The sequence below is a fragment of the Drosophila sechellia genome, chromosome 3L, assembly GCF_004382195.2.
Source record: "Drosophila sechellia strain sech25 chromosome 3L, ASM438219v1, whole genome shotgun sequence".
In the NCBI taxonomy this organism is placed as follows: Eukaryota; Metazoa; Arthropoda; class Insecta; order Diptera; family Drosophilidae; genus Drosophila; species Drosophila sechellia.
In genome coordinates, this window is record NC_045951.1 from 1,193,418 (window position 1) to 1,221,226 (window position 27,809).

General features: G+C 44.3%; 1 protein-coding gene across 3 annotated transcripts; it reads right to left on the reverse strand.

The window, feature by feature from the left end:
• On the reverse strand, nucleotides 1–27,178 carry LOC6610265 (protein bric-a-brac 2). 3 transcript variants are annotated; one of them, XM_032717926.1, is made up of 5 exons: nucleotides 26,960–27,178; nucleotides 22,773–24,619; nucleotides 3,382–3,460; nucleotides 2,884–3,311; nucleotides 1–2,458 (listed from the first exon to the last, which is right to left on the reverse strand). In XM_032717926.1, the coding sequence occupies exons 2-5, from the start codon at nucleotides 24,507–24,509 to the stop codon at nucleotides 1,505–1,507; spliced, it is 3,198 nt and encodes a 1,065-aa protein (XP_032573817.1). In that variant the 5' UTR covers nucleotides 24,510–24,619; nucleotides 26,960–27,178; the 3' UTR covers nucleotides 1–1,504. The 3 variants fall into 3 exon arrangements, with proteins under 3 accessions (XP_032573817.1, XP_002034860.2, XP_032573816.1); XM_002034824.2 differs by having other exon boundaries at nucleotides 2,884–3,314; XM_032717925.1 differs by having other exon boundaries at nucleotides 2,884–3,314; nucleotides 26,954–27,178.
• Nucleotides 27,179–27,809: the final 631 nt, after the last annotated feature.

A 27,809-nucleotide genomic window follows, 5' to 3' on the forward strand; every position in this document is an offset into this window, starting at 1 on the left:
TTGGTTGACATTTAGCTTTTCGATTCGTTTTTATTTTCTCTTTCTGTTTATTGTTGTATAATTTACGGTTTAACTAAACTCAAGAATGCCTCGCGCATCTTTTAGGGGTAGGTAATAATAATAATCGTAATAATAGTTATAATGATAATAGTTCACCCACGCAGTTCGGACAATACATATGCATACACATACTATATGCGTATCTGACAGTCGAGTGTGTGTGCCGTGTGCGCTGGTATTGTGTATCTGTGTGACTCTGTGTGTCTGTGTGGTTGTTTACATAAAATTAGCACAAATTTAATGTGATGCTGCCTGCGTTGTTTGCCCATTCGTTCATTTACAATACGATTACCATAGAAGAAGTGCTGCGAAGGGCTTTTTGGGGTAAGTCTAAGATTAAGTCGAAGCCTAAAGCTATGGAAATTTGTACATTATTTACAGTTACATTTGGAAACACCATTAATATAAGTTTATGTACGTGCGGGGTATTGGTATTGGTATGCACGTCTATCTGTGTGGTTTTATGTATCTAAAGTATTGCGTATATGTACTCGTATATGTGTATAAAGTGGTGATTACCGGATTTGACAACATTCAGTGTTTTGTATTTGAGGGCTATTCTAGGGTTAAGCTACATTTAAGAAATGTACAAGTCTCTAATCGTAACTTTAATGTTTACGGTTACGTTATTTATTGTTAATCGTAAGCCTATTTATTATTATTATTTTCGCGTGGCAAAAAAGGCAATCAACGCAACGAGTTCTCTCGAAATAAATAAGACAAAGTACGAGATCCTATCCTTACAGGAAAGTTCCGAAGTATGTGTGTGCGTGTGTGTGTGTTTGTTTGTTGTGTTTTGGGGTGTGCTTTAATAATAGGTTAATACTTTATACCTCCCTCGATACACTCTAAAACTAGCCTAGGCATAAAAACCAGTTAGCAACTTCAACTAAGCACTAAACACTAAAAACGTTGGGGTTCAAGTAGCAGTCCAAATATGTTTGTGGGTCTATTGTTTTCTTCTTCCTTTGGGCTCAGGGTGGTTTTCCAATTCGGGCCAAGAATCTTTGGGGCAAGTAATCATTGGACTTTTCGGGCTATTTCTTGGGGAAAATAAATCGCATATGCTTGGTATTACCGTCGTATATTGATGTTATCGGAGTGAAATGGTTCATTTATTCCACGTTTTTGCTATTTCTCGATAAGATATAACGTGTGTTTTACGTTATCAGTCACATTTTATATGAGCTGCGGGGCCTCCTACACACTTTTCCTATTTTAAAAGATTTATCATAAAAAAAATCGTATGTAATACTATGTATCTTGCTGTTCTATGAATTATATTTTGCACATTATAAAATTGAAATTGCTAGACCTTCAGTCCTAAAATCAAAACTACTTACTCTTATCCAAGATTACTTAGCACCCCTCTTATTTTTTTTTTGGTTACCTAATGATTGCCCCACCCCAGTGTGTGTCCCAATGCCCCGCCCCTGCCCAGGATTCAATCCTCGTGCGGCAGTTCGGTGGCATGCTGCTGCTCCAGCTTGATCTTCATCAGAGGCGATTCCCGGATGGCGCCTGGAGGCGCATAGGCGGCCGCCGCGGCAGCTGCACTCGCGTCCGGATTGGCAAACAGTTCACTCATGTCCTGGCCGGGTCCCGGGAAGAAGTCCTCGAAGCGCGGACTCTTGTTCACCGACTTCTGGAGCAGCCCGTTGGCGAAGGCCTCCAAGTCGATGCCGGCGGGCAGGCTCTCGAGAAACCTCTTGTTGTAGGCGCTCGCCTGATGTTTGGCATAGTGGGCGGCGGAGTACGGCGAGGCGGCTCCTGGTCTTTGGCTGGCGGTCAGGGACTTGGCGCTTCCGGAACCGGAGCTCGATCCCCGCGACTGGCTACCATACTGGCGCGACAGCTCCCTCTCCCTCTCGCGCTCCCGATCGCGCTCCCTTTCGCGGGACAACTCGCGGGCATAGGAGGCGGCACTGTTCGGAGCTGCGCCACCACTTCCTCCACCCGATCCCCGCGAGGGCATCACGTTCAGCCCCGGCAGACCCATCAGGCCCAGGGCACTGAGGTCGGGCAGGTTCTCCGAACCCCTTCGCTCACCCTGCTGCTGCTGGTGCTTGGCCGCCGCTGCTGCCACGGCCGCCGCTGCGGATACTTGATCTTCGATCTCGGATCGCTGCAGATAGGCCGGGGACTTGTACATGTTCATGGACTGGGCGTGGGGCGACTGCTGCTGGTGGTGCGAGGGCTGCTGCTGGTGGTGCGCCTGCTGCTGATGGTGCTGCTGATGTTGCTGCTGCTGCGAGAGGATCTGGCGGCGCAGGGTCTCCGTCATTGAGCTCAGCGGACTTCCTGCGTCCGGCGGAGCCAGTGCAGCATTCTGGGCCGCCAGCTTGGCTGCCGCAGCACTGTGGTAGCCATTCGTGGTGGTGCCTCCTCCGATATATGTCTGCAAGTATCAGAGAAAAGGGGAGAGGCCAAAATAGTGGGTTTGAATTGGATATAAGCTATTTGAATGGTAATTAGAAAACAATATACATAAATAAACAAAATAGTGGGTTACTATCGGATCAGCCATAAATTGTTGGTAATAAGAAATCAATTGGCAGTTTATACACTGAAATAAGACCTTGGCGCCTCTAAAATAATATAATAACACATTTGTTTACACAAAGCACATGCCACCTGGCTGAAATACAGCTATTAATTCTTGCCATTGAGAAATGTTTATTATTATGAAGTTAATTCCAATAGCATTTCATAGTCTTATAAAAAGTCTCCCAAAGAAATTTGCAACTATAATAATTCGACAGATCTCTTCCATACTATCAGTCATATTTATAAACATAAAGTATTGCAATAAAAAATACTTACACCATGGCCCTGTCCATTGGCGTACTGGTGGGCACTCATGTCCTCCTTGATCTCGCGATAATCCCGGAACACCACGGCCTTGATGACGCTGCGGATGAGCTCCTCCGGCCACATGCCCAACAGGATCCTCTGGGGACGACCGCGTGCCTTTGGCCGCGGATCAGCTCCGCCATCCAGCGAGGGTCCCAGCATGTTGTGCACCCGATTGGCGTACAGGACGAAGGTGGGATAGGGGATGTCGAACTTGCGGGCAGCCTGCGACAGGGAGAGCCCCTCCTTCAGGACACTGAAGATGGCCTCGGCCATGGCCTCGGGTCGCCAGGACTTCAGTGGGCCGCGCTCGCGGAACCTGAGCTGCTGCACCAGGTTCTGCTGGTTGGTGTTCCAGCACTTCTGCCACATGGACTGCAGCTGGTACTGGTAGCTATCTGCTGGAAGACACGTCACGCGGACATTATGAAACAGCTGGAATGGCATCGGCTTAGACCTGGAACTTACCCGCCACAGAAGCTGCTCCAGTTGCCGCAGCTGCAGCTCCCATCCAGCCACCGTGGCCTCCACTCTCGATCATCTTGGCCTGGAAAAAGGGGAATTAGATAGTACAGAGTTAGTCAGGTGTTTTTTTCTGGCTTATGGATACTTAATAATCTAAAGTTTTGAAACATTTTAGTTCAGTGTGCAGGAACTTGCATAATAAGCTGCAATAGAAATACATACATAACAGCCATAACCTTTTACATTTCCTTCTTCCTACTTTTAAATAATTAGCCAACTTTGCATAGCCAGTGCCTGGTATCTTTGGAGTCGGCCGAATCGCTAGTTTTTTCCACTTCGGCTCACTTTGGGCCCTGTGACATTTGCACACGAATTGTGGCTGGCCGTAAAAGTTTATGATTGCCATAAATGTGGCGGAGGCATTTTCGTATGCAAAGGAGTTGGGGAGCTGGGCCATCGAAGGCAAATTAGTATACAAAGTGGGGCCATCCCGACCCCATTGTCTTGGCGGCTTTTTACGGCCAAAAGGCTATGGCTCGGCTTCACCTAGCGGAATGCAGAAAAAGCCATTTATTTATTGCTGTTATTAGGAATTCAGGCGAAGCCTCTGCTGTGCCGCCTAATTGAGCCCGCCTTTAACCCTTTCGGCCGCACTAATCAGCGCTGGCCATTCAGGGGTTAACCGGGAGCTGCGACTCAGTCCAACGCCATGGCCAAAACTAAAGCCCAAATGAAGAGAATCCCCATTTTATTTCGCTTTTTTTCTGCTCACTCCGCGGCGGCATAGGAAAAGTTAAATTGATGCACGTTTCGTGCCTCCGAAACTGAGGCTCTGGCCATAAAGCCTTCCTTTTGGCCAGCTTGCCGGCTTGCTAGCTCGCCAGTTGGCCAGTGGCTGGCCACGCCCCCTCTGCGCACGTAGCCATGCATTTTATATGCAGGGGCGTAATACAAATTATGTGCAGCGAGCATGGGCAGCGCAGAAAAAAATATAGGTACATAGGTGGAAAAAGATGAAATACAAAACAAGGCGGTGGAAAAAATGCAGCGCATAAAGAGAACATATAATGCAAGTCTTAAATATTTGAGGAGTAGGCGCCGAAGAAGCGAACCGAACGCCGAACTGGAGGAAAAACACACTCCACACTCCGCACTCCGCCTGCCAAGGAAAAGGTCATAAAACGTATGAATAATTGAAATTGAAAAGTCGGAAGCGTTTTTACACTTTTACAGGCAGTTCGCCGTGGCCGTAAGTGTAACAAATGCGGCCGAGCTGCAAGCAAAATGGCGTTAAAAATGCTATTTTATGTAAAACACTTTGTTAATGACGCCACCGTTATTTTTTGCGATGTGAGCTGACTTTTTGCGGTCAGTGTGAGCGGTTTAGGGCAGCTTTACCTACCCTATGTGTATTTACTAACTAATAAGAATTTACTAGTCTATCAGACTTCAAACATGACTCTCATCACTTTGCAAAATTCCCCTTTCCAGAAAACTTAATTATATTGTTGCGCAGTAATCTAATATTTTCTTTCAATGTATAGATCGTAAAGTTTCCCTTCAACGGAGATTAATCAACCCCTCCTGTCAGCCATTCATGCAACTCATATAATAAAATATTACGAGCTCTGCTCGAAAATGTTTAATTAATTAAATTTCCAATTCCCCTTGGCTGGCAACAACAAATGGCACTTCACCCCCCTTTCCCCCTTTCGACGCCACTGGCTCAACAAAAACAAATTTGAAGTGTGCGCGCATTCAACTTTCTTTCAACTCATTTAATTTAATTTGCGGCGCTGCTGCTGCTGCTTCTTCTTATTCCACTGCTTGTTCTTCTTCTTCCTCTTCTGGCTCTTCTTCTTCTTCTTGCCAATTACTCATCGTGTGCACGCCCCATTCACATAATAATTTATTTAATTAACTTTTCCGCTGCTACAAATTTCTATAAAAATTTATTGATTTTTGTTTTGCCCCAAGAAAATATTTTTCGTGCCCCAACGCTTTCAATACTTTTTTATTTGCACCCACACTTGGATATCATTCTATATACATATATATATGTATATATACATATAGTACAGTATGTATGTGTATATGGATTGCTATAACTTTGTGTGTGTCTGTTGGCAATAAAATATAAATTTATAACACGCCCTCACACTCGCATTGCCATCAATCCGAATGCATAGACTATCCCCTTCCACGCCCCCCGCCTTTCAACAGCCTTCAAGTTTTCACTACATCGCGGGTTAACCCTCAACCCCCAACTACCACCACTACTATGCCCCCCTCCCCCCGCAGCTGTAATACCCCTTGGATTCTAATGCAATTTTAATTTTATTTTTCAAGCGCGCACATAAACTCAGCAACCGCCCCCGCCCCCCTGGCCCGCTCGCTGGAAAAGCACTAAAACTACACCACTTTCCCCATTTCCCGGCCATGTCCTTTATCCTTAACCCCCCTCGCCCGCCATCCTTACAACTCTTGCCGTAGTGCTCCTCCTGCCGTTTTCGCCGTGTATATTTCTTATATTATATAACACTTTATTTATTATTCATTTTCGATTCGTGTTCCACCGTGGTGGCGTCTCAAGTTTGTTATTTCTCTTGTCTGCAACTTGCTCACCACAAGACCCCCACTTCCATCCCCCGCTCTTAGCCCTCGGAAGCCCCAACCCTGAGACGACCCCCGCCCCCTTCCAAACCGCCGCCCTTGTGCGTCACAACTAGCAGGAACTGTGCGATTTCCTCGCCGTTTTGTGGGGCAGCTTTTACTTTTGCTGGGCGCCTGGTCGCTTTTAGCCTTCACTATTACTACTGCCAACTAGTTTTCTCTCTCTAGCTCTCGCTGCTTCGCACTTCCGCATTGGCGCTCTCTTTTTGGCTGCCATCTCCGGGCACAGTGGCTCTCGTTCATTCACTTATTTGTGTGTTTCCCAGCCAGTCTCACGCATGCCACCCACTTTTCCGCCCGTTTCCCGGCAACCTTGGCCACGTCGTTGTCTTTTGAAACATCAACTGTTACTTGCGCCCGATGGAATTTATCAACGAAATGGGGACGTTTTCTTAAGGATTCTACAAGTAGTAGAGAATGTATATCCCGTTACTTGCACCATTGGTGTGGCATTCTTTTTCTCAGTGTGACCGCACCTTGTTCCTGTTCCGCAGCTTGTCCGATGCCATTCATTAATTTTCTAAGACGCCTGGAATAATTCATTTGAGAGCGGTGCCCGCGGAGACTACAATTATCGGTCCTCCGGACTGACACTCTTCTTCGGGGATCCGCGAATCGATTTGCATTTTTATAAATCCCTTTTCCCCAGCCGCCGCCCCGAGCCCCCGAATTTCTAATGACCGCGAAAAACAGGACACCCAGCACAGGTTCCTTGGCTCCTTTTTGCCTGGCGCAAGACAAAGGCAAAAACGTCGACGGCGGCGGCAACTAAATATTTAATAGTATTTTATTGCACGAATTTCACATAAAATATGCATATTGGCCCAATGCATTATTCATGCGAATAATGTGAAAAACACAATTCGCGAGGCGGGGAAAGCTACTGAGTGTGTGTGTGTGTGTGCGGGCACATAGATACTTCTTGGGTACGGTATCTGGTTTCTTTGCATGCACACATATATGTATGTATGTATACGCATATCGGAATAGGAATAGGAATATAATGAAATGCAAGAGGGCCAAACAACAATAAACAATTGCAAGTCCAAGGAATTGCAGGGCCACAATAATTGTAGCAATCATAAACGGCAAGTGCGAGTGCATGAAGCTCGCAACTCCCGCTGCCCCCGGAAGTTTTGCTCTTTGCTCGCCACTCGAGCAGCCAGCAGCTACAGCGGCAACAACTACAACTCGCCGCACAACAATGGCAACAATAATTTAAATGTAATAAATAATTATACGCCAAGTGTTGAGTGCAACGTGCATTGAGGTGTGTCAAGTGGCCGACCAGCCAACTGCCAGCAAAACAGCCGCAGCCGACAGCAGAAATGGCTATAAAACATTCAAATGGGCCGCCGACTTCTTTCGGACCCTCGAACTCGAAAATGCCGCGATCCGAGGCACCCTGCGACCCCGCCGCTCCTGCTGACCCCAACCAAAAAGTTGTCTTGCCCGGCTTGTTGGCTGTCCTGCGAACTCGGTCTTTGCGAGGGGTCAGTTCTGGCAGAGATGACGGCGTGACACGATTGCAAACCATACTTTAGGAATATATTCTAGTTTATACATCTAAATTGGATAGTAAAACATGTGTAAGCAAGTGGTTTTACCAATAGTGCTTGCCATTTCTAAGGACCTTCTGGTTGTGTGTGTGTTTGGCTGGCATTTCTGGTCAGTTCGACCCTGGCTTTTGTAGTATTTACTTGAGCTTTGGCCGACATTGTTATGGTTGTGCAGTTGTCGAGCAATTGTGAGTTCTGCAGTCGTTGCTCATGTAATTTCTGCTGGCTGGTAACTGCCAGCCAAGTAAAAATTAACCTCTTGCAAATAGTAATTTATTGTTTTTAGCATAGCGGATAATGAGGCTACATCGCCGGAACATCCCCTCCTCCTCGAAGCCTGCGCTTTGCTGGCTGGCTGGATGTAATGGAAGTAATGTAATGTAATGACCTGGGACTGGACGTGGAGCCTTGCGTGTCCTTTGAGCTGATTGAAAGCGCGCTTTCACTGGAGCAGAGCGGTGATAGGGAGAGGGGGAGGGGAGGAGGGGCTTCGAGGAGAAAGTCTACAAAGTGTTAAAACGGCTGCACACAGTCATTAAATATTAAACTTGTATAAGCTGCCAGACTAGAGCGGAAAAGCGGAAAACACGCCTCTGCCATCATCAGAAGCCGGAGAAGAAAGGCTCCTGCTGGTTAATTATTAACGGGCGCGCAAATCTCGCAAGTTTAAATAAAAAGAAAAGCCAGGTAGCGAAAATCCGACTCCGGTCAAGCGCTCGAATGTATGCTACGCTTTCGTTTCTCAATCGAATGGCTCAGAGGCAGAAACTGCGGCGACTGCAACTGCAAATGCAGCTGAAATGCTGCTAAAGGGGTTAGGGTGCAGAGGGGGGAGGGGCAAGTGGGGGAAGGGCGCCTGAAACGCACTGCAAAGCCTTGAAATAATATTTAATATTTAGAGAGACATAAATATTAAATGAGTGCAAAGCTATGCAAAAAGGTAGCACAACTTTTGCAACCTCGCAACTCGCCGTTCGGCCATATAAAGCTAGAATTACAGCTAACATTACGCCATTATTTTACGAGGTATGCGGGGTATGATGGGCTGACTTAGGGTAGAAAGGTGTGACTGAATGAGTAATATGTAGTTACTGAGGCGGAGGATAGGTAGAAGTATTATGAGTATTAACAATGGCATTGAGTATCCTGCATCATTCTTTTTCTACTTTTTTGCTGGGTATTTCCTCGTCGATCATTTGCGGCTGCTTCTTTTGCTTTGAGGCGGAAAACTGCAACTATTTTGCAGCCGTGGCACGCTTTTCTTTGCTTTTGGGCCACAGTTTTTCCATTTGATACTTTGGGGAGTCGGGCAGAGGGCCTCCACCTCCACCTCCAGCTCCGTCTCCAACCCGCACACCCTTGGTTTTCCTGCTTTCCGAACTCTGAGCCGCGTCGAACATCGCCGGCGCATACGAAGTCTTATGAAATATGCACGGCCTGTGTAATTTCTTATTTAAAATGCCATTAAATTTTTTGAATAGCATAGAGAGGAGCTGCGCCGCCCACTGTCTAAAAACAGAGCGCAGCATGCACTCGGCCACCGGGGTCCTGGGCAAATAGAGGCCCGTGGACCCCCGAAACCTCTTCCATGCCAAGCCTGCATGAGTGTGTGTGTGGGGGCCCAGGTTAGACAAATATGGTTTGGTCTGGGCTTTGGCTGCTGTTTGAGTTGCAGGCCATGGGGGAGTAGCGTCGAGTGGAGTCGGATCGCTCCAAAACGAAACTGAACTCAGCTGAAAACGGGGCGAGTCCAAAGTCGGGCAACTTTTAAAATGCATATTTGATTGTTTTTTTCTACGATCCCCAAAAGGGGCTCCCAAAGAGTTGGGGCTACGGACTTGTAATTAATACAAATCAGGGATATAAAACCAATCGGAGTGGGGCCTCATTAAGGTCCAGTGGACAGAAGTCAGTCCAGGCAGGATCTGAATCTTTCATGAGGCCATGGGCTGCAGGTTGGTGCACTCAAAACACAAGCTAATCCATAAAATAATTACTTGAATATATGAAAATAAAGTTTCAACTATTTTAGAGATTCTTCATTTAAGAATTTGTTTAAATTTGTTAAATTTGTTGCTCAGAGCCAGCTGGGGAATATATACTATATTGATCACGCTTAGTTTATACAACTTATTTTCTGACAGTGCAGCTAACTCCTCTCCATTTATATTATTCCAACTTATTTCTAATGCCCTTTCCCGTTGACCTGTCAAACGCTCGTCCACTGCAAATGCATTTGTATCCGAATCTGTGTTCGTATCTGTATCTGCATCTGTATCCGCACCTGTATCCGTATCTGGAGCTGGAAACGTACCTGCAAATGTATCTGCAACTGGCGCTGCGGCGATTGTTTCCATATTCAATGCTGTATCTAAATCCGTGCAGCTGCGAGTGTGTGGACAACACCTTTATTAGTCAGCCATAATATTGATTTAGTCGAGCGCTGTCTGCTCAAGATAATTATTATAGTCGAGGACTAAGTGTGTGTGTGCACACGAGGCCATTACATATGTAAATACACACAGCCACACACACACGCAAGCAAACAAGGAGCAGCTGAGATTGCAGTTGCAATTGATTTGCAATCGCAGTCTGCGGACGGCGAAAATAATTCGCAACACACACGGATTAAATTTGCATTAGGACCTCTGGCAATTAGCGGATCTGCTCCGGAGAATCCGGAGAATCCAATCGTCCGTCGGAGGCGGGGGCTTTGACTCGGGCTTAGCACACAGGCTTAAGTCGGTGCATCCTTTGTTGGATCAGCCGACAAATGTCAGGAGCAGCTAGCCAGATTTCCAGGATATTCAGGGATATGCAGCGATACTTTCCCATCGCACGGAATGTTTTCCATGCGGCTGATGTATAATCATTTCTGAACTCTAATAATGCCCACTCGCATTTCTCGGATTTGCTTTTCAATTGCTTTTCGGGGGAAATGGGGGGCATGGAAAGCCAAAGTAGTGCTCGGATCGCAAAAAGCTGCGTCACTTTTATTTGTTTCGCTTGAAGTGCAGGAAATTGTCTGTAGCCCATTTAAAAATAAACAACAATAAAATAAATAATTAAGAAATACGCTTTCTGCGTTTAATTATAAACAAAAAGGCAGCGGCCACATTGTTGTGAAATGAGAATTGAATTTGCTCGCTGCGGCAGCGCTGCGAAAATGAAATAATAAAACGGGCATTACATAAACGCTCGAAATAAATATTAAACGCCAGTGTATTTTAATAAGTGAATCATTTCCATTGGCAGCAGCAGCAGCAAAAGAAGCAGCGTTTCATTTTCGGAGGCAACACGCGCAGCGCAAATTAATAAAATAAATAACTGCCAAACTAGATTTTTATTTATTTGCGGTATATATTTTTGGCCTCGCTGGCAGAAATAAATCAAACTGGACGCCAATCCGAATCCGTAAAGACTTTCGATTGCACCGAGAGAAATGAGTGCATAGAAAAATAGATTTTCATTCTTGCCAAGAAAAATCAGATATGAAATTTCTTTCGAATTTCTCTTGCCACGTAGTCAAACAAATATAATAAATTCGAAAAAATATTTAAAAATATGTACATAATTTTTTTTCAATGCACCAACCGATTTCCCAAGTACGCCTGCCGTTTGGGGGCGTGGCAGGCCGCATAGTTGGCTTTAGAAATTTACACGACCCCCATTGTCGAAATGCGTGGTCGAGCATTTTAGCAGTCGCGCCTTCTATGTTTGCTCTTTGAATATCCGTTTTATTTGTGTTTTGATGTGTATTTATATATTTTTATTTATTTAACATCGTTTTTTCAACAAGCGCCCGAAAAGCGCTTCTCGATTGTTTTTAGTATCTGATTTTTTATTTACTTTTAATGAGTCGCACGCCGAGCGGAAATTTCGGCTGCTGCCGCGAACCACTAAAAGTTTTCTTTATTTATGTGTGGTTGCCGAATAGAAATGGATCCAAATGGCTGGATGATCCATGGTCCAGGAAGTTACCCGATTCCCATTCCCTACATTCTGTTTTCCCCCTATTCCCCCACTGGCCACTATGTCTTGCGTTTATTTTCCTTATAAAGTTGTGTGTTTTTACGGCACGCAAATGACAGACAATGAAAGCGGGAAAGGCTGTAAAAGCGATAAAAAGAATAATGCATAAAAAGTTGCTTATAAACTCGGGCTCCAGATCCAGCAGCTTAACCCTTAGCTGGTGCTCGGGGGCGGAGGCAATTACCTTTCTAGAGGGAACTCTCCGCGTTCAGTTCATCCGCTCGAGCGAGTGAAACGAGTGGGAACTCTGACTTATCTGCAGTTCGCAGCTTCCAGTAATATATTTAAATTTATCGGTGTATCTGTGTATCTTTGTATCTTTGTCTTCGTCTTCGTTTGACTGCCACATTCACATTCGAAGTTGACTTATTAATTAATTTATGCAGACACGTTTTAGTTTTATTATTTTTAAATTCGTGTAATTTGCTTCGACTACCCCTTGACCTCAGGCTGGGCATATTGGGCCACCTGTTGGCAGGTGGATTGGGCCACCATTCCGCCAGATCACTGGGTAAATTCTAGTCCAACACAGCGATCCACTGCGTTTATTACTTTGTTTCACAAGAAACTTTTGTGCTGCCATTTTATTATGTCTTTTTCGGCCATTGGGCATAAATTATTCGAATTTGTGTGTTTTTCTTTTCAGCTACAGATGTATTGATATTGAGATATTCGCTGGTTTCCCTACTTTTCGTAGGCTCAGCTGACAATGTTTGTGATTTGATTTTATGTGGGTCTATGCGAGCGTTCGGAATTTAAATAAATTAAATTTTATTAGTTAAAATTGACGAGAAATATGCCGCGCTCAATGGCAATAGCAAACAAGATTGTTTTGATTAATAAATGCGCCATCCACGAGTTCGGTGTATATACATCCATGAGTTTATGATGTAGCCAGCCAGCTGGCCAAGATGGATTTTACGGATGGATGGAAGGGGATGGATAGATGGCTGCGGGGAGGTTCTTTGATATTTCGTACAAAACACATTTTGTATACACTTTTATTATTTTATTATTACGACGAATGCATGGGCCGTGTGTGCGTTTATTATTCTTATTACTGTCGCGTCACGCGGCCCCCAAAAGCGAAAAGAGCGGGGCGCACAAGGGTTAAGCCATTTGGGGGTTCAGGGCTCCAACTATTGTTCAACTACATTATTTTCCACCGAGCGGCTTTCGTGCAGACAATTGAAATGCTTTCATTTAGCCTTTTAAATGATGATGTTGTCTTGGACGAGGAGCTCGTTTTGGTTTGGTTTGGCTCGGTTCGGTTTTTGGGGCTCATTAGGTCGCTGGCCCCCGGAGAGTTGTATAATTAGCTGCCCAGAGGAGCCGTTTTTGGTCTTTAATCGCAAGTAAGCAGTTCCTAGAGCGAATCCATCAGTTGCGAGAGCTATTTTTGGGCCCAGCTAAGCGTTGTATTTGATTTTTCACTCGACAGCCGCCACACGCCGCCTGATAGTCACTAATAAAAGTGATAAAAAATTAAATAAAATACAACAAAACAAAACTCCAAGATCCACGGGCAACAAGCGAAATGTATTAAAATGAAATTCAAACATTTCGACGCCGTGCCTGAGATTCTTTTTGTTATTTTTCTCCTACGTTTTTATAACATTTGCGCATGCGCAAACTGCCAAACGAGCAAATTAATAATTAATGCAAATAAACACACAAAGCGACAAAAAACGAGCTGCTAAAAAGCGCAAAACAACAGCAACGCCAACGGATTCGCACAAAAGAAGATACAAAATCAGAACGCACGTGTAACAGGGCTTTGATTAATAAAGTAACCATTTAAATAAATATTATTAATAACGCCACTTTCGGTGGCTATAAATAAAGATCAGCAGATCGGAGCCAACGCTCGATGGGATATATATATAAATACATATAAATCTGAATGCAAACTGGAATATTGGGGATCGGTGGGGCTTGGTCTAAAAGGAGATTGTAAAACATGTGGAAACGACTTTTCATCCATTTCCGCTGCACCCTGCAAATGGTGGAAATGGTGGAAGTGGAAGCGGGCTTGGGAAAGCGGGAAATGCCAGCGAGCTGAAAACCCCACCGTCACGATGACAAAGGTGAAAAATACCTTGTGGCTTACAATAAAACTATATAATTACGAATGTGGCCCAACTGACCGTCGAAAATACAGAAACACATTCGAGGCGAATGGAAATGAAAATGGAAAATACATGCGATATGCTGTTAAAGGTGAGGGGAGCGGAGAGGGAGGGTGAAGGCAGAGCTCTCTAAGAAAAGCCATTAATTAAAACGATAAAAAATTACACGATCATATTTTATTGTATCCCCCACTCGCTTCGGATTTTTTCCTTAACATTTTATATTTTAATTGCCGGCTTGGCAGCGCGGGAGTCATCAACGTAAAAGTTTTCCCACTTTTTATTATTATTTAAATTTCTGTGTAATTACAGCGAGGATTGTCGTTCCTTTGTCTTCGCTTTATGCATATGCGATTAAGTATATTGTATTCTTTTTTGTGTTATTTTTTTTTAATTTTTAAGGGGCGGAATGCCAGGGGGAGTGGCAGCTTTAATGACCATGGCAGGCGTTGGCTTTCGATTGACATGAGCGCCTGTTCGGCGGGACAGTCGTGTAATTTATATATGTATTTATTAGTTTGCCGTTGCCACACTTAATTGTTGGATTCAATTGATCTTTTTTACAATTCACCAGCGTATTAATTATAATTTATGGCTAATTACATGCAAGACGGCTGCCCAGGTGCCTAATTAGAAGCCTTTCGAGGAACAATAATCACAAGTTTGGTAGCTCGGCCATTCCAACAGATTGTCTACCTAGAAACGCGTTTCTTTTCTACAAACAACACACATACCGACTTTTGATAAGCATGCCAGATAAGTCCAATTTGCTTGGCATATGCACAAGCCCGGATCGAACTCGATTTCCGTTCGATTCGCACTTTATCCGACAAATTTATTATATCATAATTCACGGCCTGAGTCATCGGACAAAGTCCTGGGCCAAGAACGCCACTCCCCAGCCGACAGCCCGAATTATCACTAATAAACCAATTTCATTATAATCTGGTGACATGAATCAGCCGCAGCATCATTTGCAAACGAGAAAATGTTAAGTGCGCTGGGCGAACGAAAAACACAAAAGTCGCACCCACAACGGCTCCGAGCTGTCTCTTAGTCATTCCCTTAATGCTTTTAATGCAAACTATAAATTTAGAATTTATTTTCGAGTAATTATGCTCGCTGGCACAAGTTCCCAAACAAAGCCAAGAAACACAACAAAAGGCGCGCGTATCTTGTATCTGGCGCACATGCGAAAACAGTTCAAAGACCTGTTCGGCAGCCGCCCGAAAGCAAAGTATTTGAAATAAAATACGAACTCGCTCGCAAATGCCTCAAGTAAATGTCAGAAAAATAGTTGAGATTTTAGAGCAGCCAGCCACACAGAAATGAATAATAATAAGCACGCCAATTAATCACCGGCAGAAATGCATTGAGATCTGTGGGAACTGCTAAATTACAAGCCGCTGACTCGGCGATTTCCCCGCTGCCATTGTGCAGCACTTCAATAAATTGATATACATACATATAATAAATGGATTAAATGGAATATATGGAATATATGGAATATATGGATTAGAGATCCGACTTCGACTTGGGCACAGAGATGGATAGAAGCATAGAGACATAGACCATTGACCAAGTTGGCGTCCATTCATCGCACACGGAGGTGACTCAGCCACATAAATTTAATTATAGCTCGGTGCGAAATTTATTTAGTTTTGCTCGGCCCATTATAAAGTATGCAAACACACCGGGCTATGAAAATATTTAATTAATTATGGCGAGCGCGGAAAATAAGTAGGTATTCCTGGAATAAGGCGAATAAATAAATATACTACACATGTACATATGGGATGGGTCGCCAAATCGGGTCAGCGTTTTCGGTTCCCCAAGCGCGGCAATTTAAAAAATTAGGCAGCATTTAGTTTCCAATTTTTGTCGTGTGTTTTCCGAAATGAGCGGCACACATTTGCGACTCATTTAAATTTATTGCTGCCGGTTGCCGCTGCTGCGGTTGTAATTAATAAAGTAAATTTGACCTCACACAGATGAAAAAGACAACTCGAGGCGACAATATAATGAATGAACGCCGAAACGGCGATGAGAACGGCTGCGAAACTAGTGGCAATTAGCAGATACAGATGCAGATACAGATACAGATGCAGATGCAGATGCAGATACAGATACAAATGCACATGCAAATGCAACGGCAGCAGTCGCAACTGCGAGCTGCATTTGCAGACTCTTGATAAATGTCTTTGACAGCGCACAAAACAAACTGTGCAAATATTTGACAAAATACAACTATAAATATTGCTTAAGAATTAATGCGACGGCTGCCGTTGTCCCTAAAGAGGCAGTACACAGTCAGAAAATACTGTCCACGAACAGCAAAATGTGTCTAAGAAAACTAAGATTGAATAAGGGATACAAGTTCAATGAAAAAAATGCCTTTCTTCAACCACAATGCATGAATGTGTCTTTTCTTTCGCTCAGTGTAGCTGCATCTGTTGCTTCTGGCAGACAAATAGACTCGTACAGTGACACCAAAAAGTGCGTGGCCCGCTGACAACTGGCTGAGACGCTGGGCGCAACTGCGGCTTGCGGCCTGTCAACGCCACGGCGGCAACATCTCACCAGCAACAGCAGCAGCGGCAGCAGCAGCAGCAACATACCCGCAGCAACATGCAACATGGCAGAAGCAGCAGGCGACAGAAGCCACCGCAGAATCCGCGCTGAGGAGTAAATGGTGTCAATTGGACAACCGCAGTTACTCGCATCTCACTTCGCATCCATCAGATACAAGATACAAGATACGAGCTGCAGCCACAAGGCACAGGGCGTGGTCGCCGACGAACTTAGCGTTTATCTTTTGTTTAAGCACATCTTCTGTTGACGTTTCTGTTTGCCGTTAAATAAATATTGAGTAGAAAATGTATTCGTTGAGCAAATATTGTAAATGCGATAGTTTCTGAGTCGCTATTTACCTGGAAAAGACGACGTTTGCATTTGCATTTTTGAGCTCAGGTGCCGGTGAGTGTGCCGCGTGTATCTGGCGGATGCATCCGCTGTCGGGATACATCTATATCGGACCTACTTGGCCATTTTCCCAGATGCTAGGGCCGCGCAGATAGATCGAAAGCCATCTGCTATCCGCCGAGAGCTCGGCTATTAGAAAATCAGCTTTCGATGGCATTCCAAACAGTTCCCACTGACTTATGACTCTGGGCCATCAAATGAATAACAGCCCGCTTCCATTCCAGAAAACCAAACTGTACACAACTAATAAAGTGCATAAGTAACAGCAGCCAGCCAGCGCAGCTCAAAAGTAGCATAAAAAACTAAAATGGAAACATATGTTTCTCTTTACAAATTATATATCCAATCGTAATAATTACACGCCACAGAAAAGAGGGAACAAGAGCAAATGTAAAGAAAATTATGCACTGAGAGAAATTACTGTAGAGATTATGAAATAGATGTAATGTTTGATCGCTAAAACCTGTTTTATAAGTTCAACAATACTTTAGGTAAGATCATTTTTGGTGTGATATTTGATGTTTGAGATATATAGTTATGAAAGTATCTTTTCATGTGCATATCGAATGATTCGATTTGGGAAGATCCTCACCCCCTTTTGTGACCTTCTTTGTTCCCTTCTCTGCCGACGAAGCGGGGGTGCAACAAAAAAGAACAATTGCAGTCTTTGGAAAGGGAGAGGACGGATGAGGAAGGGCCCAAAAGGAAGGGAGTAAAACACAAACGAAGCAGATGAAGAGGAATGGCTAAATTAAGAAATGCAGTGCAGAGGGAAAATAAATAAATGAAAAAGAATTTGTTCTACGGCAAATGTACACAAAGTAATAAATATTGATGTGCGCGCGAGAGGAGAAGATGGAGAAGCGGAGAACATTCCGTTTACATGTGTTCGTCGCTGGCAGCAGAACAAGATACCAGATACAAGATACAAGATACATTTAATAATTCACAGATGCATTTCCAGCAGATGTGTTAAAATTCGTAGAGTAATAAAATAACAAATCAAATGCAGGAAAGGCAACTTCAAAGGCCCATTCCTCAAACGCTGTTTCTGTTTACAGATGCGACTCAACCCGTGGAGATAAACAAACAGCACAGAAAGTCTCCACTCGGAATGGATGGACTTCCCCCCCGGACTTGGAGTCGGAAAATCCGCAGCTGAAAACCCACTCGATTTCGCTCACTTTGCTGGCTAATTTCACGCCGAATTATCCGCCTGCCAAAGGATGCACAAAAGGGCTCAAGCGGCTGGAAAAAGGAAAACCACATGGAGTGCAGTTGCGGCAATCGAACCTTTCCAGCAAATTGCATTCGCATAAAGAAGAAACTGCAGTTGCACTCACTCTTGAAGTGGGTGGTGCGGTGTGGGTGGAAAATGGCTGGTGGGTGGGTGGTGCCATTAGGCCCGAATGCCAGAAAACGTTGGGAAAGAGTTGTTTTTTTTTAGTTGGTTGCCAAATTAGGGGCGTTTACAGAGCGCTTTTCTTTTCCACGCACTTACCGCTGCAATTCACGTTTGTCATTATCCTGGATAAAAACATGAGTATGCCGATCTTAAGAAAAGTGCAGAAAGGAGCTCACACTTTTGCAGGAAAGCGGTTTGAATTCAGCAAGTATTGTACTTGTACTATGATATTATTCGAGTACCTTCGGCTTCACAATATCAATCATTGCACGATGACAATGACACATTTTCGTTTTTCTGTGTAAGCACTGTCGAATTATAACACATTATAATGCCATTTGTGGAAGGCAGTAGTTTCTCCGCCAGATGCGAGAAAATTTTCTTTAATTTCGGTTTTCATTTACACCATTATCTGCGCTCCCTTTGCCAGTGCCCCTAATTGTTGCAGTATCTGCGAGATGCACACGTATCTGTATCTATGTATCTGCGTATCTGTATCTGCGGCACTCGTATCTGTCGGTTATAAATATTGTATCTCTGGGACGGTCGCGCTGTGTTTGTCTGCTTGTAATTGCGTAAACAGACTCGTACATATTTTATTTTATATTTTATTGTTTCGCTCCGCTGCGCAGCGCCATAAGGGCAGATACCTATAATTTTCTTGTGTCTTTCCTACAATGAAAACACATCGAGGCAGCAGAAACTGAAACTGAAATGGCAACAGAAACAGGCTACGGCCATAATCATCATCGCATTCATCATCATCGTCATCGTCGTCATCGCACTCGTCATAAAGACAACAGTCGCGACTGCACTAACGACAGAAAAGTGTGTGTCTGTAGCCCACAATAAATGCGGAATAAATAAATAAAGTGTAACAAAAGGCAGCCAAATAAATGGAAATATAACAAAACTTAACGCGAGGAAAACAAACGAAGGAGAGCGCAGCTGGAACATTAAGCAAATGGAAATGTAGTGAGATGGGCAGGAGAACGAACTCATCCAGCTTTCTAGAGAGTACAAAGCTATAGCTCTAGGACGAAAATACTATCCATTTCATAATCAGAATGTTGCCGGAGAATCAATCCATTCCTGATCACAAAGGTCGCTATGTTTGAGTTGTAAACTAATTGGAGCACTATTAAAGAAACCTAAAGCGATAAAAAATCAGATTCCAAAGGTGTTTCGCCATAAACTCCCTTGGTACTCCCAATCTGATACCAAACTTATATTCCACGGCCAATTAGCCAAATATTCCTCTATAATTACCCACCAGCAAGTGCACGGACTTGGGCCATGATTCGACGGCCGTTGGATAGAAAAACCCCATATATATAGTGTTATAAAAATTCTATTGTCCCCGTATACTATAATCGTTTTTTCTTTATTTAAACAATCACCGTCGGCCTGTAAATACAAAGATGATTTGGCCAAATTCAGCGAGTCACTGCGTCACCTTCCCTCCACGAGTCATCCAATCCAGGCGGCTTTATCAGTCTTTAATATAAGAACTACAAGAGCACTGATCACGTAGCGCCAATACACCGAGAATTAAAAATACGGTAGAAAAAAACAAAAAAAAAACAAAAACGGGCTAAAAAGCTGGCTGGAGGGGAGGAATCTTATCAAGGAAATTACCAAAGCCAAGAGCTCGCATCGACGCGACTTAAGATTACAAATTGTTATTATGATTATATTGTATTATTTGCGCGGCGATAAGATCTATGTGGGTTTATGTCCCGCTCGGGCCTGCCATAAAATAAATTACTTATTTATTTCGAGTGTGTTCCACGCCGGGCACCGAAAATTCCCTTTATATAACCTTTTGAGCAGGAACAATTGCTGCAACGTTTATGGCCCGCTCACAAACTAAAGAAATTATCGAAATTGCCTCGTAAATTATAGAATTCACATATAATTCTGGCGACTGAATTCCAAAGTGCCGCCCGCCTTACGAAATCCTTTAATCTTCGCCAGAAAACCTCCGGCTTTCAGCAGATAAGACCCCTGGAAACCCATTCCCATTCGGTTTTCCCCATTGTTTCTTCGGGGTGGCCGGCCATCGGCGATCACCAGGCTTATGTAAAACCTGCGCACATAAATTTGATTTATTTCCCTACACCGGCGGTTCGAATCAATCAAAGACCTCTAATGAGCTGCGGACCGCACAGGAAACAGCCGATGACACTGGGCTTAGGCTGGAGATTTTCGGGGTCCGGAGGGGAGATTCACACGGTCAAAAGTGGAGTTGCTCCGCTTCCGAAGCGGAGTTCAAGCAACCTGCTTTGCATAAGACTGAACCAGCTGGCTGAACCCAAAAGCCAGAGATACACATGGAGCAATTATGACTAACGCCGGAGACAAAGAGGTGCTGGGAAAGCGGATGGGGCGGGGAAAAGTCGGAAAAGTGGGAAAAGCGGGAGTGGGCCGCCCTTAGCTGTCAAAGAACTTTCAGCACTTGGCAATTTCGTGTAATTTTCTTGCAAAAACAAATCGCAAACGCACAAAAGAAAAGCCAAAGTCAAGGAACTCGCACAAAATAACTTGGTGGTGGCTGGAGGAGTCCTCTAGACATCGAGCTTCTTGCGACTTTTCCTGACTGCTGGGTTTCCCCAACGCTGCGTGTGTGTCCCGCATCTCTCTCTCGTTCCCTGTGTGTGTGTGTGTGTGAGTTTTCCGAGTGCGAGGTCTATGAATGAAAGTGGGGAAACTCGGCGAGAGAAAACTCTGGCAATTGACTGAGGCAAAAGTTGGACTCTATTAAGTAACAGGCTCCCAGCCGCAGCATCCTTCTGGATTTTCTCGGTGACGTCGTCAAATTTTTGGGGGGTTTTCCCGTGGGGTGGGGGGAATGGTGTGCCTGCCAACTTATACGTCTCCCTTTTACTGCCGTCTATTTCTTCTTGATTTTATTTCTCATTTCATTTCAATAAATTAACAAAGAAACAGTAAATTGTGCGAGCAAAAAGCAGGGAATAATATGGGAAATCAGGAGGGAACATCTAAGGGTTTTTGCCCTGCATCTTAATTTATTTTGCTCGCATAAATATGCAGGCAGCTGACTCGATATCGGAATCGGAACTATATTTACTTATGCGCTACACTGAACATCAAAGTTTTCCAACGCATTTGCGGATCTCGAGAGTATATATAGTATCTTGAATTTCCTTGTTCATGTCGCACACTCATTATTGATTTATTTACATACATTTAGCATAGCTTATGTAAGTGGTAACGTGGAAAAATGTGGCAGCTCAAGAATAGTGCTCAATGCAAATATTAAGTGAGTAGCGCTGGAAAAACAACGAGTCGGAAAACCGGAGACAAGAATGCAGAATCCAAAGTGCAAAAGTGAGCGAAAATCGGAGGCGCATTAGTTGCAATTATGGAGAATCATATGCACGAGACGAACAAATCAAATATTTGTGCGACTTTTGTTTGCCTTGCCATCAATTTCTGCCAATTGTTTATAATTTTGTTGATTTTCTTTGCCTTTCCACCGCTCATCTGTATGCGTGCATTGTGCAATTTTCGTCATTAGCATTAAATGTTGTTGAATTATTTTTCAAGTCGCTGACGCACTTAATGTCGCGACCTCGCCCCCCTTACCCTGGTCCGTTTCTTATACAAATAGTAAATCAGCTTTAATTTGCAATCTAATAGAAATAACAACGCAGCCCCAGCCAAATGCGACTGGGGGAATGCAAAAGATTTCGTTAATATGCATTTCCCAGCGAACTAAAAACCAACTAAGTGAGCGATTGTCTGAGTTCCAGTTGCACGGCGGCAAACGCGGCATACGCGGCGTATGCGCATTATGCAAAATCGCTGCTTTGCCCAGCCTTCGCCGGCGAAAAGGGGTCGCCGGGGGTCAATCGGAGCCGATCGAGAAAACGGAACCCTGCCTTGTGGTGCCATGGACTGCGGGGTGACGTCTACGCCAGAGATCCGAGCCACGTAATGCGCGGCGAGGGGAAATGGCATATAATACCCATACTTGTAATGCGAGTGCACAATTATTCCCATTATTTATCAATATTTATGATCATAAGCTTCTGTTACTTTGTATCTCTGCTCGGGGTACCAGTTATTTCTGAGATCAATGACAATGTATTTGTTTGCATGCAAGTGGAACACCACTATTAGTCACAGCGATCACTGATCACCTGCCTCACCTCATGACTTCATGATTCTGCGAGTTCTGCTATCCAGTATCCAATGTTTACAATAGCTGTTCTTCTCGATCATAATTACTTATTTACTCTATTGGAAGGGCTTCGCTGCCTTTTATTTCCACCGAATTCATAAAGAAATGTGCAAAATATCTAAATCTTTTGAAGCTCTCAAGGAATCTAATAAATGCGTGTTTTTTCTGGAAAAAATCGCTATGCCTCAGGCAATTTCCAGGGAAATAACTTTTTAATTTACCTTACTCATTTCTTTGGCAAGCAATTACTTTTGTTAAGTCATGACTAAGATCACTTGATATCTTGTGTTACGCAAGTGCTGATATGATCTCATTATTACTAAAAGTTTTTATATATAATTACTCGTTCTGTTCTAGATTAGAATCAATATGTTCTTGTATAGTTTGAAATATATTTATTGACTCACCCTCTCCTCTTCGCGAATCATCTCTGCGATTTCTGGCTTGATCTCCATGTCATCGTGATGGGATCCCACCGCCGCGCCGGCTCCACTACCCGCCACTCCCGTTCCTCCAGTCGGAGCACTGGCGCCCGATCCACTGCCGGATCCTGCTCCGCCCGCTCCTGCTGCGCCCGCTCCGGCGGCTGCGGCTGCCAAGGCGCTGGCCATGGCGTGCGAGTGGGCCAGCTGGTGCTGGGCGGCCAGTTGCTGGGCATGGTGGTGCATGGCGGATTGGGGTGGGGGCACGATGGCGGCCATGTGGGGCGGCAGGGCGGACTGCACGGCCACGCCCCCGGGTGGGGAGTGCATGGCGGCGCCGCTGTTTCCATTGCTGTGACCCGCTGTTGGTGCTGGTGATTTCCTCTGGCTTGCTGCTGCATTCAAGGCGCTGTTCCTGCCATCCAAGGTCTGGGGATTGGGCGAGGCGAAGGGATTGCGCACTATGGTGGAGGTGGTCATGGCCAGGGGCTGGCTCTGGTTCTGTCCAGGAGTGCCGGATGAGCCCCTCTCCGAGATCTCGGACTCACCGCCCTGGAGGGAGGGACTCGGAGTGGCGTAGCTGCCATCCCTGGACCGCTTCCTTTGTCGCTGATTCAAGTCCAAGACTCCATCGGGCAGCAGTCTGGGTCTCTTGGCCTTCATCTCCTCGTCGGGATCGGCGTCACCCTCCTGCCGCAGAATAGCAGTGGCCGAGGCCAGTTCCTCCTCCTCGTCCTCATCGTCGAAGGCGGACATGGGAAGTGCGGAGGCGCCTCCCTCGCCCCTGCCCGCACTGACCTCCGCCAGACCCCTGATCTTCAGGGTTTCGGCCACTTTGAGCAGGGGGTTTATCTGATCCTGGCAGACGTTGATCTCCCCCTTGTACATGAACTCCACCAGGGCCTTCAGGTCGGACCAGCTGACGTCCCGCATGATGATGATGGGGTGCTGGCAGGGATTGTCGTAGAACAGGGCCTGGAAGTAGGGCGAGCAGGCGGATAGCACCATCTTGTGGGCCTTGATCGAGTGGCCTTCGCAGGACAAGGTAACGTCCACGAAGGACTCGCTCTGCAGGAGTTCGTCAAAGACATTGGTCAGGTTGGACTGATAGTTGTTCCACCTCAGGCAGAACTGCTGCCCCTCGCCGCTGGGAGGAACTATTTTGCGTCTCGGCGGTTTCGTCTCGGGATTGGTTTTGATCTTGGTCTCCACTGGAGAGGATCTTTGGCCGAATTCAAAGAGCGCCGATCCGGCTAGCTTAAGACTTTGTTGGGGCTGTGGGGAAACCGGTAGGGAGCGCGACTTCTTGGACTCCAGGCACATGCGCAGCTCGGTGTGCTCGGGATCCCGGAGACCCACCACTTCACTGGAGGTCAGAGGTCGTGGTGGGGGAGTCAGAGCTTGGTCGTTCATCGGACTCTCCTTGGGCTTCACCAGCTCCGTTTCCACATCTTTCTCGGGTGACTTCACTTCGCCAACGCTCTCAGCATCTTTTTGCATTTGATCAACCATCTCACCCTGATCCTCCAGAGTGGGTTCCACCTCTCTTTCGGGGGAGTACTTTCTGTTCTGGTCCTCGAGATGCTCCAACTGGGGGGACTCTGCCACCATCTTAGGCTCCTCCTGTGGAGCCATTGTGTAGTCACTCGCCTCGAACTGATCGATTTCGCCGAGCAGTTCCGACTTTATTTCAAAGTCCACAATCTGTTTGGTCATGTCCATGGTGCTGATATAGAGCTTTCCTTCTTATCGGTTGTCTTGCAGGTTTTCTGCGGGGTTTCTAACACATTTTCGGAGGCGTAACGAGAACTCTTCCTGGGAGCAGTTCAAAACTGAAAGAGAGGAAAACTCATAGCATGAAATTCTTGTATACATTTCATTTGTTTCAATTAACTCGGAATAAGATATTTTACTGCCAATCAAAGAGAATGCTGCTATAATATGGCTTTATCTTGTCTGCCACATTATTTCCCCTGCCAATCGAATATATTTTGGGACCTATAACGATAATATCTTGGCAAGTGTTTTATCCACATCAAGCTGAATCAGCGGGCACATTTGCTCTTAGTCATAACTCTATTAAATAAGCCTATTAATCTTGCCCCTTCTCCCTGCCAGTCGAAATTTCCATGAATTTCTATTAATTTATGTTTAGTATTTGCCAGCCACCCCCGAACCACCCCTCCGCACAATCGCCGCCCACCACCCACCCCGCCCACTGGAACGCCCAGGCCAGAAATGTGCTTTATTAGCTAAAAGCTAAGCACACATTTATTTATGTTTAATTTGGCTTAATTTATATTACTGAGCTGCAATTATTCGTAGTCTCCGCCGCTCATTGTTGTGTTTATACGCACATATCTATATACATATATCTACATAGACATATATATATGTATATTTATATATGGACGCGTATATAGCGGCTATGTGGACTCGCTTTGTAAGTGTGTGCGCGATTATTGCTTATTTTGTATTGTTGTCTCTGGACATACTTGCATGCGCACAGCGCCCGTCTATAGATTTATATTTAATTAAATATTATTATTTATGGCAGAGCTCGGGGAGAGTGGGCCCAAAGTAATTATATTTATTTAAATATTTTGTATAATTTTAATTTATGTGTGTTTGTGCGCGGGGTCGTGCTGCTTGGGCTCGGTTCGCTTGGGTCGTTTGTCGGGGTGGAAAGTTGCTGCCGCCATGAAATTTAATTATATTTATTATTATTGTTATTATAATACTTCTTCTTGCTACTTTTTATGTTTATTATTATTGCATTCCAATTAAATCTTGCGGCCGCAGCGCCTCGGCGCCGTCGACAGTTATTATTTTTGTTTATTTTATTGTTGTTCTGGATCCGGATACGGATCCATGGACTCATCGTCGAGGGAGCTGAAGAGCTGAAGAGCTATAGAGCTGAACAGCTGAACAGCTGGAGAACTGAGGAGCTGAAGAGCTCAGAGTTTCCCTAACTGTGGGCTGCGGAGGAAAATCGCTCCTCCTCCTCATCCTCTTCCTCCTCCTCCTGCTGCTCCTGGCAACTTTTGGTTTATTGTTATGGCCGCGCTCCGCCTTTTGTTATTCCCCTTATTTATTCATGTTTGTTGCTTTTATCGTGGCTGCTCGCATTAAATTTGATGATTCTTGGGAAAAACTCGGCCTCAAATAAATAAATAAGTAAATTGCCAAAAGCTGAAGATTCGCACATCTCCGAAGTCGACAGTTCAAAGCTGATTTTATGATTATTCAAGATTCTCATTTATTTATTACTAAAGCCTGGCTTTAAATAAATCCAAAATAATGTTTTAGAATGAGTGTCAGTTCCTCAGTGGATGTGAAATCAAACTGGTAGCACAAATCTAATTTTTTCCTTCAAATAAAATTATAACTGCTGACAAGTATCTGACTCGAAATCCTAAAAACTCCCTGATTTCTTGCCTTTCCACACTTTTTCCTGCTTCCTCGTAATATATTATTTTCGTTTAATTATTTATAGCGAGCGCAGCTGTTGGCAGCAAAAAAAAAACAGCAGGCAAGCTGGGCACTTTATTTATTTATTATTTCTGTATTTATTTATTTAATTCAGTCTCGAGGTTTTGGATCCTTAAAGTGCGCCCGCACACAAAAACGAACACAAATACACGGTGAGAAACGAGGGGGCGGTGTGCGGGCGCTCAGACACATTTATATATTGCATATTGTATTTATTTATTAACGCTTATTTATTATTTATGCAGAAAGTAATAAATTACAGTCTGGATTTTCTCGTGTTTCGCTCGCTGTGTGGAAAATGTTTACAAACTGTTTTTGGCGCGTGCCACCCACTCGGAAAAGCGGGAGCAGTGGGAAGGCAGGAGCTGTAGGAAAAGTTGCTCCTTCGAGTGGGTTTTCTTCTTAATTTTCCTGGGCGCCCAAAAACGACCAAGCAACATTGCTTTTTACGACCTTTTCGCTGGGTGGCTTGTGTTATAAATTAATAAATTACAATTTCTTTGGTAGCGCCAAGGAAAATGCGCGGAAAATGTGCGAGGGGGGCGGCGGGGATGGCATTTCCACTGGATAACTTATGTAGAATAGTACATGGTCGAGGAACAAAATCGATTTTCATTGCAGCCCAGTCATTTGTCATAAATAAAGCACCATAATTAATATAATAATCAACGCACACATACACTTTTCGTCTGGTATTCACTCGATGGGTTCACTTTTAGTTCACTTTCTTGTTTTATTAAATATTAACAGAATACTTGTGTTTATGTTCTGTTTGTTTTGTTCACTGCATGCAACACATGCTGTTCTTGCTTGTCGTTGTTGCACGTCACTTGTTGTTGCTTTTGCTTTGCTGTCTTTGCTGCCGCTTCTGTCGCTGTTGTTGTTGTGGGTATTATTGTTGTTGTTGCTGGCTTTCAGTGGCCGTAAAAGCAAACGCTGCACTCCACTCACGCCGAATGTCAGATACGAACTGAATCTCACAGATAAACGAACTGAATTTCAAAAAATTGAATGAAACTCGACGCCGCGCTGCCGACGCCGACCGCGCTGCCCGCTCTCTCGCGGCGAATGAGAGCGCCGGCGTGGTGTTTTCCGGTTTTCGCGGCGAATTTGAAAATCGACAGAGCGGCTGCTTAAGAGCGAAAGTAAGTGCGCTCTTTGCTTTCTTTATTTTTTGATTTTCAGAGATCTTGCTCGAAAAATAATTAGAAATTTTGAAATTTGTATAAGAAATTATAATTGAAGTAAAACTGTGTATGAGAGGAAAACATATTTTATTAATATAAAATGCACTTCTTTTGTTTTTTTTTTCTTGTTTTATACATTTTAGTATATCATAAATATTTTTTTGCACAAACCACATTTCTCACCATAAATAATATAAATTTTACTACTGCACACGTATACGATTTTTATAAAAATAATCTTTCTTATTTTCGTTGTCACATCAATTTTTTAATAGTTTTTATTATTTCAACATATTTAATTAACAATTACAAACGTATCATATTTATTAAAGTTGGTCTTGAT